Source organism: Thunnus maccoyii, chromosome 8 (assembly GCF_910596095.1).
Source record: "Thunnus maccoyii chromosome 8, fThuMac1.1, whole genome shotgun sequence".
Classification (NCBI taxonomy): domain Eukaryota; kingdom Metazoa; phylum Chordata; class Actinopteri; order Scombriformes; family Scombridae; genus Thunnus; species Thunnus maccoyii.
Genome location: NC_056540.1, coordinates 9,543,556 through 9,560,285, shown reverse-complemented (window position 1 = coordinate 9,560,285; position 16,730 = coordinate 9,543,556). Strand labels below are relative to the sequence as shown.

The 16,730-nt window shown below is 39.8% G+C and overlaps 1 protein-coding gene across 24 annotated transcripts in view; it reads left to right on the top strand.

The window, feature by feature from the left end:
* The window catches only part of tenm1 (teneurin transmembrane protein 1), a 233,099-nt gene that overhangs the window by 184,113 nt on the left and 32,256 nt on the right, over positions 1–16,730 (top strand). For 23 of the 24 annotated variants that reach the window (XM_042418939.1, XM_042418937.1, XM_042418938.1 and 20 more), the window contains 4 exons: positions 1,643–1,786; positions 2,889–3,141; positions 3,921–3,941; positions 8,629–8,861. In XM_042418939.1, coding sequence (XP_042274873.1) covers positions 1,643–1,786; positions 2,889–3,141; positions 3,921–3,941; positions 8,629–8,861 — 651 coding nt within the window. The remainder of the gene's footprint in view (positions 1–1,642; positions 1,787–2,888; positions 3,142–3,920; positions 3,942–8,628; positions 8,862–16,730) is intronic. The other variant, XM_042418943.1, reaches the window with a different exon arrangement.

Genomic DNA, 16,730 nt, shown 5'->3' with positions numbered 1-16,730 from the left:
TTTTAATGAAAGCCTTTTCCATTAATCACTTACAGTAAAACTAAGGTCTAAAACTGTGTATATGATATGAATAAATCCTTAACTTAAAGCTGCACCACTCAATTAAAAAAAAAAAAGATAATTTGAAAGGGATCACTCACAGTGATGAATCCACAGAAAATTATCAGCCAACTCTGCAGTTCTCTTCAGCTTTACAATTTAGTGTCTTTCAGCTCATTGTTTTGGTTACCATCAACCTCATTTCCAGGAAAAGCTCTAATAAATTGATAAACTGAAACTGTACACTACTTATCTGGCACCAAACACAGACACACAAAGTTAGCAACTTGCTGGTGAACATTGTGGAGCACTTAGCAGCTAAAGAGTGAGATATACAGATAGAATAAAATAGCTAAACGCGGAGTGACAATGGAACTTACATTTGTTGTGTAGCCAGAAACACAACTTAAAATGAGTACTAATGTTGCTCTATGTATGGTGGATATGTAAATAGGCAACTGACTAATGCTAACACGCCCTATACCTCAACTTAGACAAAAAAAAAATCAACTAATACTACTTAAATTAAGAGCAGCAATTTCACAGTAAAAATAGAATAAAAAATACTAAACTTGTAGAACTCCTGCTTTCAATTTTTTACCAAAGTACAGAAGTATTACCTGCAAAATATAAAGCATCAATAGCATAACTACTATTTATACAGAAATACTCCCTTCAGAGTTGTATATTGCTTTTTACTGTATTATTGTAGTATTATAGGAGGAGCATTGTAGTTTTGTGGCTAGATGAGGTAGAACTCATTTTAACTATTAATGCTACTAGTATTAGATTATTTCATCCATACTGCTGCATCATAGAGAACAGTATCTTATAAGCTAATCATTTGAGTATAAAATCTTTAAATAACCAGCACCTGCCAATTCAGTGTAAGAGAGTACAAGTATAAAGAAGCATACAATGGAAATACTTAACTATCTTAAACTGTACTTAAGTACAATACTTAAGTGGTAAATATAAGAGGAAATTACTTTCCACTTCTCAAAAGAGGCTGATGACTTGATGCAGGCATTTCTTTCTATGTGTGTGAGACTGTGTGTTGCAGAATGTCAAGTACGTATGTCTGTATGTTTTTGTGTGTGTTTGTGTGCCTGAGAGCATCTACGGCGTTGTCACCTGCTGCCTTTAAACGTATTCCAAGTCTGAAGTGGTAAATTGCTGTTGAAGCATATTTAATCCCGCCAAGCCAAAAAAAGCTGTTGATAGTTGTTAGTTGTAGTGGGAAGCTTCACAGCGTATCATTACAACTAAGAGGCCAAGCAGCTAATTCTAGGGCTCCTTCATGAAGACGGGCACCTCCTGATTACGCCTCCACTTCTTACTGATCTCTCTCAAACGCACACACTGATGAGGTCTCGCTACAGGCCTTTCATCTGTCTCACCACTCGATACAATGTAGTTTTGAGAGAGATAGGGAATGTGTATGTGTGCTTGTGCGTAAAGCCTTGCTGTCAAGTTCTGCACAAATGCCAGCACCTACAATTATTTTTCTGCACATAGTGTTAGACACAGCGGGTCTACGGCGCATAGTTATTAATGTGCTTAAGATCAAGCCCTCATATGTGTGTATATGTTTGCGTTTCAGTATCAGTTGGCTACGAGTACGAGTCGTGTCCTGGCGTCATTCAGTGGGAGAGGAGGACTGCTCTGATGCAGGGTTTTGAACTGGTGCCCTCTAACTTGGGCGGTTGGTCTCTGGACAAACACCATGCCCTCAACATACGCAGTGGTGAGTACATAAGAGGTTGTTTTTTTTTTGGCACATCCAAGCAGGCTGCCACACTTCTTCAGACGCAAAAACTGAATTGAATTAAACTGAACTGGGCCCTGTTCTTCAAATGTAATTAAATGTTCTTTGAAGGCAGTTTGAGGATTGATTTGTTAATCCCGGATAAAGTTATCTTGAATAACAGTGCACTTCTTTTTCTTTTTTTCTTTTTTTTTAAATAAAAGCAACATGAGTAGAGAGTTGAAACCATGATCGGCATCCATATAACTGGCTGATCATGTGATTGCAATTACATGAGATTCATGGACATAAGTCTCATTTAATGTGTGTTCCCACACATTATGTATTTGACACTTATTTTGTTCCACATCACACATCAATGTTTCCTGACACTCTTTCACTGTAATATATACCGTATAATTAGATATTATGAGTGAGTGCATTTAGACTGTGAGTGATACGATTAAGCAGATTTAATTACATGGCCAAATTATTGAGAAGAGTAGGTAGACAATTTTATTTAGATAATTTAACTTCTAATCATATCTCTATTCACAATCCATTGATTGTTTCAATCCGCATACCGTAAATACAGTCTGTAGGCTACCTATGATGCAATTACAGGTAATACATTTCACTGTTCAAACAACAAATCCCCATATAACATCAAGACTTAATGTCATGTTTCTGGTTCCATTGGTCTTTTAACACTGAGAAAGTTTTAATTGAATCTTTATCTTTTAGGGTTGTGTTTTAGAGGTTCTCTATTTTGTATTTTGTTATGTACTATATCATATATAGGTATTTATTGTGAAGATAAATTGTTGTAATTGCAACAGCGGATCCTAAGGGATTCTCGGTTATCTAGATGTTCTTATCTAAAATCATTATATCTCTAAGAAAAATAATTTGTCGTGAACGCACTAACTGTGAATGAGCCTGTACTTTTGCAGGTTTGGGTTTAACGACTTGTTGCTCGGACGAGTTTGTTTGTTTTTTCAGGAAACAATTACTGAGATTTTGCCTCCTGGGCTATCACACAGAGAGAAATGAGGATTTGAAAGCTCCAGCATTAAATCTGTATGCATTCATCTGTCCCCAGGAATCCTTCACAAGGGAAATGGGGAAAATGTCTTCCTCTCCCAGCAGCCCCCTGTCATCTCCACTGTAATGGGCAATGGTTTCTACCGGAGCGTCCCCTGTGGTCCAAGCTGCAGTGGTGCAGCCCGGGATATGATGCTGTTTGCCCCTGTGGCGCTGGCCAGCGGCCCTGATGGCTCTCTCTATGTCGGGGACTTCAACTTCATCCGCAGGGTCCATCCTGATGGATACACCAGAACAATACTGGAACTCAAGTGAGTGTCACGGTCTTGTTGAGTACTGTACTGTAAGCATGTGATAACACTAGTCTCATCTTGGTAGGGATCTCCCAAAGCGGGAAGCACTGGGATTTTGAGCATTGGATTGACTTGAGCACAATTAGAATAAAATTAGGTCGTCTGATATGAGTTAGTATGGCATTAGCTCTGGTTGGCATCTGCAGTTGTGATCTGTTTGATCTCAACAGAATACATTCTGAAGTTTGTGTTCATGCAAAAGCAGAGTGTGTGAGGTTCAGACATCACAGACTCTAATCTACCTCTTTAGGATGTGAGAGAAGCTGAAAGTCTTGGCTGTGAAACAGATATTTTTTTCTGTGGATTATGACGATGATATCTCCTACTGCGCTGCAGGCACTACATACTCTATTTCTGTATTTTCTCAAGTGTAGAATCTCAACGGGATTGCACAGTCATTTGTCCTGTAAAGTGTTCTCCTTATGTAACTTTACTCTCTCATTCTCTGTTATTATTGTATCTCTGACTAATATTTCTGGTTCAGACGGAGGTTTCATAGTGTCTGTATTTGATACTTCCTTGTCCTCTGGGAGGAAATGCCAAAAAGCTTCCTGTTTAGGTTAATATTTAATGTGAAACAATACAGCCATCTAAATCAACCCTAATCTCACTTTATGAGGAGAGAATTGACTCATTGTAGCCTATGAAATTCTGAATGACTCTCGTTAGCATCATAAATGATTGTTTTTACTTTCTCTTTTCTCCTTTTTAAATGTTCCTTTATGGCTTATTATCAGGAACCGGGACACCAGACACAGGTGAGAAGTGGTGATTAACACCTCTTTTATATACCTGCACAAAACACACACATACACACAAAGAACATGTATCAAGAGAAAAGACAGGACTTGATGCAAAATGCCTCACTTGGTTTGTTTGCTGCAAATTGCACTGACCTCCCCTTCTCCCTTACACACGCACACACAGACGCACACCACACACAAAATCTGCATATACTCAGGTTGCAGTCAGATCTATCAAATCCTCATTTAAATTTCACCAGGTGAGATTAAATTTGTAAATGGGAACTTGGCCAAAATGTCAAGGATTTCATGTTTCAGAGGATTACTGGAAGTCTGTTTGGAGGATGCAGCGGTTCGCTCACTTCCTGAGCTGGACTAAAAGCCCGGGGCCTGGTGTGGCCTCGACATCGTCCCTGGCCCTGAGCCTTGATGGCAGTGTGAGCTCTATACACCATGTTTGACAGAAGATTAGACAGATGTTATAGGGTTTGTGTGTGTGTGAATGCCTGTGTGTCTGTGTGTGCACCACTATCAGGGGTTATATCGAGCCAATTGTGTGTATGTGTGTGTTTGTGTGTGTGTGTGTGTGTGTGTGTGTGTGTGTGTGTGTGTGCTTGTGGGTGTTTGTGAGGGAGACAGAGCAGGTTTATCCGATTTGAAAAGAGAAAGGATTTTAAAGATGCCATATCTCTAGCATGCCAGAGTTTCAAACCATGCAAAAAGGATAACCTGGCTGGGAGTTTATGTTTGTACTGTATGGGTGGGTGTGTACATATAGTATGTCTACAAGTGTGTAAATGTAAATGTGCAAAAAACTGTGATACATTTCTGTTGTGTAACTCAAGCCAGCGGTACCTGTACCCCAGGGGGTACTTCTGCAGCTGCCAGAGGATATGTGGAAAGATTGTAGAGTAGCTCAACTAATGAGCTCAAATAGACAGTTTGATTTTTAAAAAAATTACATCCACATACTGACATCCACAACATCTGAACACCACATGTTGCCACCACAAGTGCATCAAACTGGAAACAGTTAGCTAAAAGTAATGAATAAATGTTTAGAATAGGTAGCTTAACATAATGAATAAACAGCTGAGATAGCTAAAAGAAATGGCTAAATATTTAAAATAGATAGTTAAAATTCATTGAAAAACAGTTGAAACAGATGGCTAAAAGTACCCTAATGGATAAATGATTGAAAGAGCTAACATTAATCGATAAACTACATAAATAATTAAAGTAATGGATAAATGGTTGTAACATCCAGCTTCCTTCACCCCAAGTGGTAGTAGTACAAATGCAAACTTAACCAATTTAAACACTGATATTTCAATCGGATGAAAAAAAATATTCTAACATCCACTGTTAATATATCCACTTTGATATTAGTTAGTTAGATAATATCCCATTTAAATGAACACTCTTGGAACATGACGGGTGGTGTCAATGAAAGGGTACTGGACGTGACAGGGCTGTGGGCATACATCAGACAGAAGAAACGTTGGCCTAAGCCTATGAACTGGATTCTTCTGGAGGCACTTCAGATACCCTTTCCTCACCCTAGAGGTTTCTCCCTCAGTTCCTGCTTCCTCTTTTCTTTCCACAGCAGCTTTTTACTGTTAGCAGCATGTTAGTGTTTCTCTTTTATTCTATACTATTGTTCTCCCAAGTCAAATACATTAATTATTCATCCATATTCAGCTTTCAAAGCTTTTCGCTCTACATTCTTCCCAGCAAAGTGCCTATCAGCCAACAGGGCTTCAAAACAAGGTGCTCTCCAAGGGGAGACAATATGGGATGTACTCACCGTAAAACCATTGTCTATTCTTTGCCTTCAAGAGTTTCAGAGAGGCGTAAAGCAAATAAGGGAGGAAGTCCTCTACAATATTATCTGAGAGCCCAGACGGTCGATTCAGAGAGACAGTCAGGAACAGCTAGATCATTCTATCAGCTCTGATCACTGTTTTGTTATTATGTATGGAGGGAAAAAGGGACAGTAGAGTGGGATTGTTTGTGCTGTGGTTGTTACTGTTGTTCATTTCCCTTCCACTGGATGAATGCATTCAGAGCCGTGAGCATCTAATTGAGAAAAAGACAGGTGAAGTGATTTGTAACCGTGAAATGCTTGTGGTGACTTCAAGAGGCCCAACAAATATGATATGCTGCACAGAGCAGTGGCACACTTTGAAACTCAGTGAATAACTCTCTTAGGATCAAGTTTAAATTATGTATGTGCAGTTCAGTGCAGAGCTCTGTAAACAGTTATGCACTTAATGGACTAGATGACTGACAGCACCGTTGCCTATGTTGCACTGTTTTTTTTTCTCTGGGTTGTGAGAAGGTTCAGGCTAATATCAGAAGGAAGTTTTCTCTTTGTAGAGTTAGGGTCCGTAGAGGCAGAACAGTCTCACTGTGTACAAGAGCTGTCCAAAGCAAACTGGAAATTATAGGACGCTATTTGTAACCTGCGAGAAAATGTCAAGCAACAAAAAAGGTCTGTTTCGGGGTCTGTAAGAAGTGTAAATGTACTTTAATTGAGAAAGAATGTGCGAAAGCATGACATTAGAAATATTTTTTGACATTGTAATTTCCCTTGCAAGACATTTTTCACAGAATAGCGATGTAAAAAAAATAAAAAAAAAAGAAGAAGAAAAAAGCACTCTCACAGGGTGTCTCTGAGTTTAATTGGCAGGAAGGCTTTGACCAAACTCAGCTGACATTGGATTTCACGCTACAAAATAATTGCTTGGATCTCGCTTAGTAACAATGTTCAAAGTACAAATTTTAAATTCCCCTCTCCTTTTTGCGATCACACTGTTCAAGTCTCAATAATACAACACAATAACCTGAAAATATTAAAGGTTTCCTGTAATTAATGAATTGCAGACTGCATGTAAAGAAGCAAGTCGAGTCTTCTCTGTACAGCTGCATGCCCACAGTAATGTCAGTTGGCACCCCTCCTACACAAAGTACAGTATACAGCTCTCAGTCAATATAGGGTAAATGAAGTCAGTGTTCATGTTGTGCTAACTCAAGCCTGAGGGTTATACTGAGGACAACAAACACTTTCATTAAACCAGAACACAATGATTCCATACCATCGTCTTTCCTCTGTGAGCCTTACACTGAACAAACTTCTCATCCTTTGTTCACTCTTATGTCTCGTAAACTAACAATAACAGCTAGAACAATAGACAATTATGTATCCTCATGGCTCATTTGGCTCAGGCCAAATTTAGCTATATGAATGTTCTGAGTTTAATTTTGCTCTCGGACCTTTGTTTCAAGTCATCTCCACTCCCTGTTATTGTCCCTCCTGTTTTCCTGTTGCTCTCAGCTCAGTTTAGCTTTATTTTGGACCATATTCCACAGAGGTGTAAGATAAAATTAACAATTAAGGATACAATTTTACAGCTATCATGTATAATACAAATCATATAAAATCAAAAAAAGGGAACACATATATGCATAAAATACAACTCATGTGCGTAACCCTTTCACAGAATTCACCAATAAACTGATGCAACGGAGGTGTCACATCTCTGAAATACTGTATAAGGATGGAGCTTTTGGTAGGATTTACAGATGCATCCATTATCCTCTTCCCTACCGTATCCAGGCTGCACATACATTTAAACATAAGGTGCCTTATCGCTGCCTGACATGCGGGTACATTTATGCTGACGAACATATTGTAGGACTAGCACTGTAAAATCTTGGCAAACACAATAACATCCTCAAGGCATCGTTGCAAGCAATTGTAGGTTTCTGCATACCGCTGTTATTATATGTATACTATAGCTGAGCACCGGGGGGTGAGGTAATACCTGAAAACAGACGCTGACAGTAACTACTCTTTTTTTTCTTTATCAAAAAAGCAAGAATTTGCGAGCATGACATTAACACAAGTTTATGTTCAAAGAATATTTGTTTGTGGTAGTTTTTGACATTACTGTTGTCCATTGCAAACAATTTGAAATATTAAAATGACCACATAAGAGTGAATTACTTTGCGCTTTGTTAATATGTCAACAGGTTTATGCAGCATACAGTGTGTTGTATATGTGGGTTATTCACACTCAGATGTGCAAAGAGTAACGCAGAAAAGGTCTAGCACAAGTCATAGATAGTTTAGTGATTTTTTTGATTTTACTATTTGTCTAACATACACAGAACATGACAAACTCACATGTTTTTGGGTGTTTTTGTCTCATTTTTTACATAATCATATTGACATTGTGTCATTCTTAACAAATATATAATTCCTATTCCTAAAAATGTACAGATTCTAAAAAATGAGATTGTCGCTTGGAACATTAATTTCCAAGCGAGTTTACTTCTGCAATCTCTCTCTTTTTTTTTTTAAAGTATTCACCTGATTACTGCTAATTGCCTTGACTTAAATTGATGGTGCAGTTTATTCATGAGTACTGAGCGGTATTATAACTTGCTAAATGAGGCTGGTCTCATTGATCAGTATAACTTTAAACTGCATGCAGTGACACACAAATCAGTCTGTGTCTCTCTGGGTAAGAAGGAAAAAAGTCAAATTTTCCAAAACTCAAACTAAGAACACCTTGGAACACCGGTCTGAAAGCTCACTCATCATACATGTGATGGGAAATTTTACATACTACTTTACTGTCTAACCTTACTTTGCCATCTTTACTCTCCATTCACCTTGTACTCCTTCTCTCACTAGCACCAGCCCGGCCCATAAGTACTACCTGGCCATGGATCCAATGGGGGAAGTTCTTTATGTGTCTGACACCAGCAGTCGCAGAGTGTACCGAGTGAGGAACCTCGGGCAGCCAAAAGACCCGTCCCGCAACCTTGAGGTAGTGGCCGGGACAGGGGAGCAGTGCTTACCTTTCGACCAGAGCCACTGTGGAGAGGGCAGGAAGGCCACCGAAGCAGCTCTCAATAACCCTCGAGGTAGGAGAATGTAGAGACACTACACCTGAAGAAGTCATTTTACAATCAGTCCACAATTACTACACACTGTTGCCATGATTATGAATGACATTTCTAATATATGTATGCAGAGATTTGGACCTAGCTTGCACTGGGGAGGGCTAGGATTTGACTAGTTCTCTGAGGATTAGTACGTATTAAAGCAGCTCATTACACTGACGTTATTAATACATTTTATATTTTCCTGATGGCATTATTATATATATTATAAATTTCAACAAGAATTTCATACTTAACAGAGTCTAGTACATTCAGAATCTGTATTTCAATCATCATGTTACACACAGAAAGTACTGTCATAATCTTATAAGGTCACTCTAGGAACCCTTGAACTATCTTCGAGACACTGTGTCCCTTGAACATCATTCTGCGGTAAACGTAATCACTGCATCTATCAACCCATGATGGTCAAAATTCTGAGTTACTATATGTACAATTATAGATAAAATATCTGTGTGTATAAATTACTCCGACATTCTGTGGTTGCTGTTTTTATAACATGTAAAGCCTCCTCGATTCTTGCCCTTGTTCAAACGTATTTTTTCATTCCAGACTGACTCTCCACGTTTTGATTGTGTAAATTATTAATTATTGTATAACAGGCATAGTGAACTAATGTTCTATTTTGCCAGACAAAAGATAATTACAGCACAAGTCCATTGTGATCTAATTTATTCTCTAAATTATACTGCCGACTTTTTTTTTTCTTTTTTTTACTGTTCTAAATGCAAATATATTTATATAGGATATCAGTTTTCTGAGCTGTAGACCCTGTACAAGTGTTAATGTAACGGCTGATTCCTGTGTTATGTTTTGACTTTAAGAAACAGTCATTTAAAGTGTTGTTTCTCATGTAATTTGTAAAATGACACTTTGACTTTAAGCCCTCAAATATTTGCTGTGGCATTAAAGTAATGTTTAATTGCCTCAATGATCCTACTGTGTACTGCCACAAAAACACCACATCACTTCCCTACCAGCAGCCTGTCCTGTTGGGACACCAGCTAGGACGGATTGATGGATTCATGCTGGTTCTGCCTATTTTTCAATCCTGCTTTCAGCATTTCAAAATACAAATTGATATAACCAGGCAACACTATTTTCTCTACTCTTCAGCCATCCAAGTTTAGTGATTATATTTGTCAGTGAAAATTATTTTAATAACGATTACTTAATTGAATTAACATATCCCTAAAAAGTAACTAATTGTTACAAAACATTGCTGTTAGCCTATTAAAAGGACATTGTTTGCCTTGTCTCTCAAAATACTGTTATAGACCTTTCGCACAGCAGACACTTTGACATGTCGCAGCAGGAAAAGCACAGGTGTGATTAATAAAACTAATGATAATGGCTCCATTCAGGTGTTCAATTTCGAGGACCCTGGTATTGTGCATGCTGGCTCACTGACGGGGCTTATCAGGACATTTCAGTGGAATTAGGCCATTGTTAATGTGATTAGTTGCACCTGTGCTTTTCTTACTATAACAGCTTAAAATGCCTGCTGTGAAAAAAAAAGCTCTATTGTGTTAGCATTGTGCTCCATAGCCATATGTAGAGGTAAGTCATGGAAATGGAACAACCTATTCTTTGTCGCACTTCTTTGTTGATGTGTCCACACAGCCTAAATTGCAAGTATTATAGTAAAATACGTCAAAAGTATAATTATACAGTGTTTTTTTTCCCCTGACCATTAACGGTTGCACAGTGCCACAATAGTATACTTAAAGGCTGCGAACGCAAGCACAGGTGTGTCAGTTATTCTGACTGATTAGACCTTTGCTCCTGCCACGTTCATGCCATGTTGGCCTTACTGTAATTACTGTTATTTTCTGGCCTGTAAATAGCAGTTACATCAACATCCAAGTCGCAGCCTCACGTCTGCCAATGCAGTCTGTCATTTGAAGGTAATTAAAGCCAAAATTTTAATGAAAATGGTGCCTTATTGTTAATTGACCTTCACACAGCAAACTCTGCAATGATTGAAAAGTCTCGAGTTGTCCAGTGACGTGAACGCTCGCATTCAAATGTCCCATAAACATTCATTCATCGTTTCCTGACAATGTTGATTAGCCACACTGTTCGCCAAATATTTTTTGACAAATGACTTAATTTTGCGCTCAAGTTCAAAAATTTAAGCTGTTGCAAAACGGAATGATGACGTATGACTATAGTAGAACGCTGCAGTTATACGTCATCCTCATAAAATCCCTTTGTTTTTGTGAGCGTCACATAGGCTGCTGATACAGGCACCTATGTTTCAAATTAAATACTTGCTGCAGACATGGTGCAACACTGAATTAATGCTTAAAACATAAATAATTTATTTCAATTAAACACTCTCCAACCAAAATCGGCACAGAAAAAAACGTTTAATGCGATTAAAGCAGGAACTTCAGTAAATCAGTCTGCAGTGATCTATTAATGAATGTAGGTGATTCTTACAGTATCTGCTGTCCACAGCTGTTTATACACTTTGAGAAGCTTCTCCTTCAGTTCATTAAATTTCTGCAGCATCTGAAGGCAGCAGGACTGATATGTTGATAAATCCGTAGACTCTGAGAAGTGCCGCGGCAGAGTGCAGTGCTGTTACGCACGGCCGTTCACCGTGTTTACCTTCATTAAATCGCCTGATGACACCAAGCTGCTACAGTATAACTAGACACTCTTCTACACACATCAGACTGGTTGGATATAACTCGATATTCTGCTTTTTTATGTGAGAGATGTCAGGTTAGCAGCTCATCAGCCTCTTTTCCAACTTTATTTTAACTTTATATTCCAAAAGGAATATAAAATAAAAATAACAATATATTACAAAAACATATAAAAAATAATTATAAAACAAAGCAAGATGTCATTGCTTAGGATAGATGATCCATCAGTAAAGAAGCCATCGTCTGATTTCACCTATAGATTTCATATATCTCTGTTACTGACATGTAACCTAGTCTATACAGGCTAATGCTGTAGTAACTCGACAGGTTAGGCTGTAATATCACTACCAATCCGACACCCCGCCAGTGCGCTAGAATGGCAATCTCGTCGCCATGGTAATGGATTACGTCCGACTATTAACCACACCCCCATTCTCTGTTTGAGAAAGAACGTTAACCATTAAACAGAAAGTAACACTGACTGGAATAGAGCTATAATTGCCTCCTCCTCCAACTGACCAAAATTTTCCATATATTGCTATCCAGAGGAATGATGTTACAGTAATTTGAAAAGAAAATTGTCAGTAAAAAATTTGCAATAGTTGGTCGCGAGAACAAGATAAAATACAGCAATTGTTATATGACAAGGAAAATTATTTGATCTTCTTATTAAAATGACAATGATAACTAGACTAATAGGGTAAGTATGGCTTCCTCTGGCTTACAGGAGAGAACTTAAACCAAACTACGCCTGTCATATTAAGATTTTCCACCACAGAGATGTAGCTCTGATTCCCTCCTAGTTTTAGCCCGTTTCAAGCTATTTGAATTAATGCACATATATAATTCCCACATTAAGCCCAGAGTGTCGATTTGAACTAGTTAATTGTTCTACCCTTCGTTATTAGCTGACAGGAGTGGATCCCAGCTATGTGTTATACCGCTGTAGCTGCTCTGCTTTAGAGCATGAAGTACATACTGCTGTTGCACTACGTTGTTATTTCCTTCCTTTTGCTCCACCTGTAAACTGGAACAAGTCTTACTGTTTTCGACAGACTTTTCGCATCAATGCAAAGCAAAGGAGAAAAAACACAGGTGGAATGATTAATGACACTAACAACATATACAGTATACGTACACGAGTAGCAATCATGACCGTGAATATGAAAGAGGGAGAAGGACAAGGGGACGAACTGAGAGAAATGTTGTGGGGGAGGGAAAAACATTATCCATCATCCATTAATGTCATCATGGTGTCCGTATATGTAGATTGGCTGATGAGCCTGGGTTTGTTTGTGGGGGCAAGGATTTCCTCTAATAATTTATCTACCTTTTCAACATTTAGACTGGTTGAAAACCTACAATAGATTAATGTTGTATTTACTGTGTTCTGATTGGCCAGTGTCACGAAACTCACCATGGATACAATCAAACTAGTGCCCACATTCTGAAATGCTAGTTTTTATCGGTTGTCTTCCGGCATGTCACACTACAGAGGTTAAAATGACAGATTGTTATGCTTATATTTTGTCTCCATCGCCCTGCATTTGCGGAATCAGGTCATTATGTAGCTGATATCGTACTGTAACCCGGGAAGGCCATGATAGGAACTAGATTGGGCTTGTGGGGGCTGCATTTGCACAAAAAGTATGTGCTGCTAGGAAGAAGAAATAATCTGTTTACTGCCCGCACCAATCACACCCACACACCTGGCCACCTCTTACTCCCCAGGTCGCACAGGAGATTGAGCCACAGGCCTGTCACTCAGGCTACGCCCACAGTCCTACACAGCCTCCTCTGTCAGTCACACTCAGCTTGTGCATGCACTGCAGACTGACGTTGGAGGCAGACAGGCAGTCGATACAGAGAACAATAAACAAAACAAATGTAGTGTAGAAGTGTCTCCATTCTTCATATGGTCACCGGTTCTCAGTACAAACTAGCTCCAAATCTGAATTGCAGAAAGTTGATTTCTTTTCTCCAAACTTCCTAGGTTCATAAAAGTACAAGAGAGGAAAGGATGATGAAAAAAGAAAAAAGGAAGATTAGAGAAAATGTTGGAGAAAGAAACAAGATTGGAGCTGATTCCTGCTACAATTTGACAGATGATCTGAAGACTATTATACTCAGTATATGTGCCCCTTATGCTGCAGAACATGCTGTATCTCTGCCTTTATACAGTAATAGAAAATTCAGTCCCAAGACTCCTCCTGTTCACTCACGGTCAGGTATTTTATACTCTTTGACTCACTGCACTTCACAGACTCTTCTTCTGGCCATTGTGATCTGACTAACCAGCTCGTATAAAGGCTCTGGAGATTTCTGCCTGGAGCCCCCTGGTTCCCTGTCATCCATCTGCCACAGCCCACACGCCTCCTCCTCCTCCTCGCACCCTCTTACCAATGGTAATGAGTGGTAGACTTCACAGAGAAATATCTGTCCATTTCTTTTTTGAAGCTGTGGCTCTGTGATTCTCTGCCATTGATCTTGTCTCGTGTCCTCTGGTGAGCTCCTCGCTTCAAATTAGAGCCTTCCTTCTTTTTCCTCCACTCCTGCGATCTCTTCTTCCATCCCTCCCCCTGTCTCATCGATGAATCATCCTCGTGGCCCGGTGTTGACATAGCTGCAGTAGGCCTGCTGTGACACATAATATTGTTACAACATGGCAAACAGTTGTTAAATAATCCATAATTTTAATTTAGCCAACAATTTTGCAGCACTATTGAGCGCACTGCTGTTGCTCAAGTTTATAGTCTCTCCATAGCGTAAGCTGCAGGGATTATCTCGTGTCCTTCAAACACTCACTTATGAATACAAGATCTGGGGCATTGTTTAGAGTTGGCTCCACATGTGCTTCTGCAGTCAATTAGCTCAGTAAAAAAAGGCCTTGCTCCATTTAGGATGGATCCCATGTCTGACATGAAAGAGGCGTCAGTCCCTCAGGACCCAACAGCCTTGGCTGGCATCTCTGGACTCCTTCTGTTCACAACATGAAGGGGTACTTTTTTTTTTTTTTTTTTTTTTTTTTAACAGACATTTGGTGAATAATTGTTGTGTTTGTGTAAAAATAACTGTCTGTGTTTCATGTGTAGGTTTGGACAGAGGAGTTCAGAGAGTGACTCCAGTGATTGAGAGTTTAGTTGTTCGTGTTTGCCTTGCGCAGGTCTTATCTATTATTTGTTGACTAGTCTCAGACAGCAAAGTTGACATCCACAGAGAGGTGCGTGCATGCACGTGTGTGTGTGTGTGTGCGCACATGGCAGTGTGAGCACTTGCAGTGTCAGTCTCTCACTCCGACCCACAGGGGGCAGACTAATGCCCTTATCTGTAGCTGACATGCTGCCACCACATTTCTCCCTCTTGCCCCGTTGGCCTCCGTCTCCCCTCTTCTTTTCTCTCCTCCTCTGCTTTCTTTCTGTCTCTTTATCCGTCTCTCTCTCTTCCTCACACACACAGACACAACATGTTTGTCCCCATCTCACACGGCCTAACAGCTGCGAGGCACGCCATCGGAGTTGAGATAGTAGGGCCGGGGTACCGAATGAAGCTGTGGGGTTTAAACTGGTCATGGTTATTAGCATGTTGAACAGCCCAGAAGTTAAAAAAAAAAAAAAGAGCCACAGCCAGGGGTAAATATGCTTCACATAGCACATCGCTGGTCGGCCACCAACCTCAGACCAGGGCAGCCAGGCTTCATGCTGTAAAGTATCTGTCTTGGCTGGTGGTTAACATGTAAGCAGCTTAGGCGAATTAATATCTTCACACATTGGGCGCCGCTCTCATTTACAGAAATGGCTGAATACATAGCAATGTGCATAGGAGCGTTTCCCAGTTTGTTTCATCAGTGTGAATCAAGCATTCAGTGCTGTCAGCAAGCCTATGCACAAACCATTAACTCAGCAAACACCAGTCCCCTGCTTCTACTACAGCACCGGAGCCATATGAGTGGTGGTATCCTCAAAGAGTCCTTTAACTGCACAGCTCTAATCACGCCTGCATTTCACTTTTCCAGAATCTGCCACTTCCCAAACTGTATTCGCTGGCTGCAGCAGTGAAGTTATAAGATCTCCTAGGGCTGTGTAGCCTCTATGCCAACTGCTCTGTGTTATATCTTTGGAACGAATATGCCATTGTTATTCTACCTCTGGCGCCCATAGCATTTAGTGCAGAGTGATTGTTGCGTCTCACAAAATAGAGAGGGAGAGGGAGAGGAGGAGCGGATTAAATTGATGGAGAAAAAGAGGGAGCTCAGAACCGGGAGAGAGAAAAAGAGAGAGAAAGTAAGCGTAAAAGAGAATGAAAATAATATGAAATTAATGGAGAAAAATAGAGAATGGAAAAAAAGGACAGAATGGAGGGAATGAATGAAATGGATAGAGAGAGAACTCAGTGTTTCGCATCTAAATCCTGCAGCGTGCAGCAGTCCCACACCTCATCTGCATATTAAACTGGCCCTGTGGCTGCTTTCCCTCTCAGAGGGTCAACTATCATTGTTGCTGTTGGTTTAAACAGAGCACTACTTTGCAAAACAAGGGCATCTGATAAGTCGCTCTGTGTTTTTTAGCTCCAAGATTCAGTTTGTGTGTGAGCGTGTGCATATGTGTGCGCAATTTTTAACAGCCTGCTTCTGTGTTTCATTTCACATTGACCGAGCTTTTGTCTTTGCCCCTGGACATTCCTGCATTAATGATACACACATGAATTAATCACACAGCAAGGCAAACAGCAGCATACTCTATGATAATGCAAAATAGAGACGCCATTGGGTCATGCTATTTCTACCACAGCTTGTTTTCTCGCTGCAGCATCCATGATAATTAGAAGATCGGCAACGGTTTGTGCAACAGACATGCATCACTGAGCAGCAACAATAAGGAGTTTTACCAGAGACTTGTTCCTCCCAAAACTAATGCCAAGAATAAAGCTGCCAGTGGCAAATCCGTTGGGCCAAGCAAAGGGCATCGAGCAAAGGACACTGCACACAGGTACATTGAGGACTTGTCAAGTCAGTGAGCAATTTTTACATGACTTGAGAAAAAATTGCAAGGATATGGCCGACGTCCTGTTTGTATATTTACTGCTGACTTTGTCACAGCCGAACAGCCTGCAGTATATGACATGAGTGTTCCTGACAGGACCGCAGGAATCTAAAAACTATTCACTCACTGCTATA